Raw genomic sequence first — 5,643 nt, forward strand, 5'->3', positions numbered from 1 at the left:
TAAAAGAAAAGAAAAAAATGCGGAAGGTACAAAGGCCAAGTGTTACTAGAAAAATTACAAAGAAAATTTTCTAATATACATCAATAAGGTAGAGAGACTAAATGGAAATGATCTAGAATTACATATTATGCATAGCTCTAGTTTCTAAAGTTCCATTAGGATAACTACAAGAGCAATTAGGGTACATGAGTTGGCTTCCTTTGATAGAAAACTTGCTAGAGGTGCTAAAAATAGTTCTTTGAAATGTGTATTTCTATAAAATCTATGCATCTAGGAGAATTATAAAATAATGTGTTCCACAAGTGCTAAAACATTTGGACTTGAATAAAATGTTACCCATCAGTAATAAAATTGTGAATAACAAAATAGTTATAAACATCTGTAAGCTATGAAACATCAACTGACAAGAAGATTATCAGCATATAAGTCAGTTGTTTGTTCTCCTCCTCTAGAAATTTTTCCTATTCGAGAGATGAAAACCATTAAGAGCAGAAACAAAATTAAGAGAGAAAAAAACATTCAACAAATTAAAACTCGAGGGAATATGTATGCCAACATTCTTCTTGTGCATCTTCCAGATTTCCATCTAGAATTGGCAAGAAATGAGAATCAATTCAACAACACAAAGGTAATCTCAATTGAAATGACAAGCAAATACCATTAAACAAATTTCTCACTTGCTTTTCCCTTGCGCTGGTGAGCCCAATCTGGAGTGCCTCCTCAATAGGAATCAATTCCTTTGGGTTAAGGGAGTTGAGATCCTCATCCTTAAGATGCCTAATTCGCACAGAACAAAGCCATCATAAGAGAGCACAAACTTCACCAGATGAGTGATACATATGAACCATATGAATCAAACAATATATTAGCACACCAAACCTTAGTTCAATATGCATGTTGTCGTTTTCTTTCTTAACTCGCTTAATTTCAACGCTCAGACTCTGCAAAAGACAGCAATTTGCTTCACGGAAAATTGAAAATGATTCATTTGGTGTAGAGAGAAAAATTGATTTAAAAATGAGATGAATGGAATACAAAAAAATAGAATCTCCATGATTTTGCACAAGATATCAGAAATTTTCTTATTCACCATTTAGATTCATGGACGAAACTAGAGTCATCTAAAACAAAGGAAGAGAGAGAGAGAGAAAAGAGCATTTTTAATTTAGCAACGATACCTCATGCTTGGCATCCCAGAGCTTTTCGCCGGAGTTCGTCTGGTACCTCATGCTACTTTTTTTTTTTCCTAATTTTGCGCCAAGGCAAAATGTTTTTATCTGAGATTATTATTCACAGAGTTCGCATTAAATGAGCAAACTAAAACGTAAAACGTGTAATATTTGAGAAATCTAAAATTAGGAAATAAGACCAAGAAGGAAGGGAAAGGGAGAACGGAGGTGAAGACAAAGAAGCAAAGATAAGCAACAAGAGAGTTGGGGATATTAAAAGCAAGAAGGGAAAAAGGGGGGAAAGAGAGCTTCAACTTGGGAGCCCAAAGGAATCGGGTTCTCAGATAAAGCACCGAAAAAGAATAGGAAAGGAAGAAATTTTGGATCCAACATTTATGGGATCATTAAAAAAAAATACGAAGCAGGAACACTATGTGAAAAACGACTTTTTACTTCGTTGATTACCTGAAGTAAAAGACCTGTTTTTACCGAAGTAGACGTGTGTGAAGTAAAAAGATTCATTTTACTTCGGATAAACTCTGAAGGGTAGGCCTAGAAAAAAGAAGTTTTATTGGGTGTCGGGTTCAGATATATTACGAAGTAAAAAGTGCATTTAACTTCGTCGGTTTTTAAAAACACCGAAGTAATTAATCCTTTTCGACTTCATCGTTTAGTATTTGTTGTGAAGTAATATACCTACTTTAACTTCGGTTAAAAATAAAGTAATGGATTACTATTACTTCGACATATATCCACAAATTAGTGAAGTAAATGATATTTTTAGACTTCAGTAATTTTGAGCATCACAAAAGGTAACTTCATAAGCCTTGATTTCAGCATATGTTTATACAAAACAAATCTCCCTAAATATGGTCAAAATAAGCCATAAAAACCCAAAAAAGGGAGCAGCCATCACCTCATAATATCATAAATAAAAATATCAGTACATACAAGTCAGACACCCAAGAACCAGTACACAAATTCACTCCATTCAATTCTCACTTCATCGTATTGTGTCTGCGTATAGTACTGGTTCTTCACACAACCTGCAAATTGTAATTTAGAAAGAACCATCATGTTATGTTTTGTAGCTGAAAACTTTAAATCAAAACACAGTAAGTTGACAAAAAAATCATGAATTAAATTAACAAAAGCATGATAAGCATGATAAGACAAATAAATATGTATTTTTATATGCACTCTTATAGTAACATTTTGTTCGAATTATAACATGTGGGTCACAGAAGCCTAAATAAATATAACATGTGGGAAAGTACGAATGTTAGCCCCAAATTAGTTACTAATTTCCCACAACTACTAATAGAACTATGCATAACACAGTTTTGTATAAAACCATAAACAGTGTGTCATCTAAGGGCGAGGAAAAAAAAGAAGGAAAGAAGCCATATCAAAGCATGAGAAGAAAGCAGTAGCAGGGTGTGAACGATTTAATTCAGTGTGCAACACTATATCGATTTGATTCAGTATGTATATTCCTGTTAAAAATGGAAGAAATTCACACACCTTTCTCTCCAACTGTAGATCCTCACATTCAACAATCTCTTTCATGTACCGCATGACACAATATCCACATTCAACACAACCTTGTTGTTTTAGATTACCCTAATGAATCAAAGTTAATGCAAAGTGAAAAACCAAATATATAAGAACCAGGAATGCATGTTTTCAATAAGACATACCGTCAACTGTTTGAAAGTTGGTCGTTTTAGATTACCCCTCATACAAAGGTACATCCTCACTCCACTACATTGTAAAAATAGAACTTATTTCATTTCATATTTGGTAATCAATCTATTCACAATCTACATAATCTAAAATATACTTGCACACTGTAGTTTTCCAAGCGTCATCTCGATTCCTGTTACCCATTGAGTCCAACAAATAAATTGTATCTTTGTCCTCGTTTATAACGGTCAAGATCCAGTGGTACCTGCACGATTGTCAATATATAGCTAAGCTACTATGTATTAGGAATTGAATAGGGATTAAAAATATATCCAATGTTGTATGGGATAAGGCATATGCTGTCTCCGTTTGATGCTTCCAACTGATTAGCAATGTGTTGTGAAGAGGTACTGCCATCTTGATCGGCTGGTATTTTGTATGGGACAATGTGTTGTGAAGAGGTACTGCTAGCTCAATGTGTTCTTTGATCAAAACCTGAAGATACTACAGATATGTTAAGCAAAAGTTAGAGTAAGACTGTAAAAAGGTAGTCAAATTCATATCGAGCACAGTTCCGTATTTTATACTCATTCCAACAGCTGTCAATATTTTCTACTCATCATGAAGAAAAATAATGCGTATTTTGTACAATATGTGGATATATAAAGAACGAAAGCATGGGATGAATCATAAATCTCATGAAGTATAGTCAGTGCTCAATAAAAATCTATATTTGTGCAGCTGAAATGCATTCTTCTACATCAAAAACCAACAATTTTAATTGGTATAAACTTTCACAACAGAAATCAATCCCACAATACATGATCCACAACAACAAACCAAATAAAGAACAACCGAAAACAGAAGTATCTACTCCAAGAAAGCATCATGAATCAACCCTTTAGGTAATGACCTCGTAAACATAGAGATTGAAAAAAAAGCAAAAAAAAATTCCAGATTACAGAGCATAACAAGACAACAAACACAGAGACTAAAAAAAAAAAGCAAAAAACATTTTCCAAATAATAAAGTGCCATCAATTTGTTTCACATAATTTTTACCTTTCTCAAACTCTAATAAAATTTCAGGCCAAATATAATGTTCCATGGATTACTTTCAAATTTCAGGCCAAATATTATTAAAGAGAGATGAAGATTTGTTGGGGGATAAAAAAGAGATGAAAACAATTTAAATTGGTAGACTTGTCTCTTGGGTTTATCATGTCAATACTTGAAAATGTATTAATGATTTATAGAATATAGGCAAGAAATTCATATGACAAAGTTTAATAAACAACCAGTAACTTCATTAAATAGAATAATTGACAAAGTTTAATAAACAACCAGTAACCTAATTGAATGTAATAATTGACATTGTGAACAGGTAATCAGAATTTGAACATTGATTTCACTTGGAAAATTTACAGGAAAAAAAGCTTGGATTATGTTTTCATGTGGCATGCTTTAAAATATTGGAAATACATAAAAGCCAAACAACCAAACAAAACTAAACCAAAAAAATTGAATATCATTAACTCCTACGAATAATGACATGAAATCAAATTGTTAGTATAAAATAGAATCTTGTTTTAAAAAGAGAATATATCCATTAAAAAAAATCTTGTTTTGGCCTCTCAATACCACTCCATTAAATTTACAAGAAAGATTACAGCAAGGCAACGCTGGCTCTCACCAATAGAAGACATGCCCATCCACACCCTCCAAATTCTCAGGAAAGTTGTGCTTAGATCCGAAGCATAATGTTTACTTGTCTTTGTTGGAAGAATAGCACCAAACCTGCAACAAATTGGAGACCGTCTAAAACATGATTTTGCAAAATAAAGGAGGAGAAAAAGAAGAAGAATAAGAAAAAGAAATCGAAGGAAAGAAACCTGGACCTTAGCCTTCCGCCAGCTCTGTCAAATTGAAAACATATGGTATATCTCAAACACTTGCAACCTAAACCCTGCGTAAGAAAGTTCAAGTTGCCAAACCTTATTTTTGGCTAACTACTGCAAACCTTCGTCTCTGTTGCCTAAGTCTCCAAATCGGAAGCCCTAACGAGGGGGAACGGAGAGGACTGAAACGAAGGGGAAGGAAGAGGAGGTCCAACAACTCAATTTCGGAAGAGGAGCATCAAAAGCCCTAACCCAAGAAAACGAAAGGAAGTGGGGAGAACGAAGGTCTATAGAAATTCAGAGTCTCTTTGTAAAAATAAAAGTTAACACTTGTACTATTACTTCGGAGTAAACACTAAAAAATGTATTCATGACGTTACTACTTCGGTATTTAACAAATTTCCGAAGTAATAGCTTATTTCAGTTTAAAGCGAAGCCCGTGTTTTTAAATCTGTGAAGTCTATATTTATATATACTTCATCGATTTTTGCAGCGAAGTTGCTTATACACTTTTAATTCATATATTTAAACTGCCAAAGTAAATTGTGGTGAAGTAAAAAGTCATTTTTCACATATTGGAAGATGAACACAAACCAAACCAAAAAACCACCGAACTCAGACCTAAACCTCGATCATTGTCCCCGTAGCCGTACGTCTGGGTCAGAAAAAAAAGAAGAGATCATTCGCAGAGCTCCTAACCAAGTTCCCCTCAAGATTGCTCACACCAAAATCAACTCCACCACCGAAGAAAGAAACAATAAAAAAGAAGATAGATGGATCTTAGAAAGAATAAGAAAACCTTGAACACACCTACCGAGACTCATTAGTCAAGATTCAGTCTCTCCATCCTCTCCATGCAGCAAAACTGGGTCAAAAGAGGTGGAGAAAATG

At 33.8% G+C, this 5,643-nt stretch overlaps 1 protein-coding gene across 1 annotated transcript; it reads right to left on the bottom strand.

Annotated features, from left to right (window-relative positions):
• Positions 1-386: 386 nt before the first annotated feature.
• On the bottom strand, positions 387-5,401 carry LOC121998273 (MADS-box transcription factor 4-like). Its single transcript, XM_042553117.1, has 6 exons — positions 5,380-5,401; positions 1,179-1,277; positions 880-941; positions 678-777; positions 557-586; positions 387-461 (listed from the first exon to the last, which is right to left on the bottom strand). The coding sequence occupies exons 1-6, from the start codon at positions 5,386-5,388 to the stop codon at positions 387-389; spliced, it is 375 nt and encodes a 124-aa protein (XP_042409051.1). The 5' UTR covers positions 5,389-5,401.
• Between the last annotated feature and the right edge of the window lie 242 nt (positions 5,402-5,643).

The sequence above is a fragment of the Zingiber officinale genome, chromosome 1A (genome assembly GCF_018446385.1).
Source record: "Zingiber officinale cultivar Zhangliang chromosome 1A, Zo_v1.1, whole genome shotgun sequence".
In the NCBI taxonomy this organism is placed as follows: domain Eukaryota; kingdom Viridiplantae; phylum Streptophyta; class Magnoliopsida; order Zingiberales; family Zingiberaceae; genus Zingiber; species Zingiber officinale.

Coding starts and splice junctions, on each gene's coding strand:
- LOC121998273 (XM_042553117.1), bottom strand. Junction 942..1,178: donor TCTGGGATGCCAAGCATGAG/GTATCGTTGCTA, acceptor TGTCTTTTGCAG/AGTCTGAGCGTTGAAATTAA. Junction 778..879: donor AACATGCATATTGAACTAAG/GTTTGGTGTGCT, acceptor TGTGCGAATTAG/GCATCTTAAGGATGAGGATC.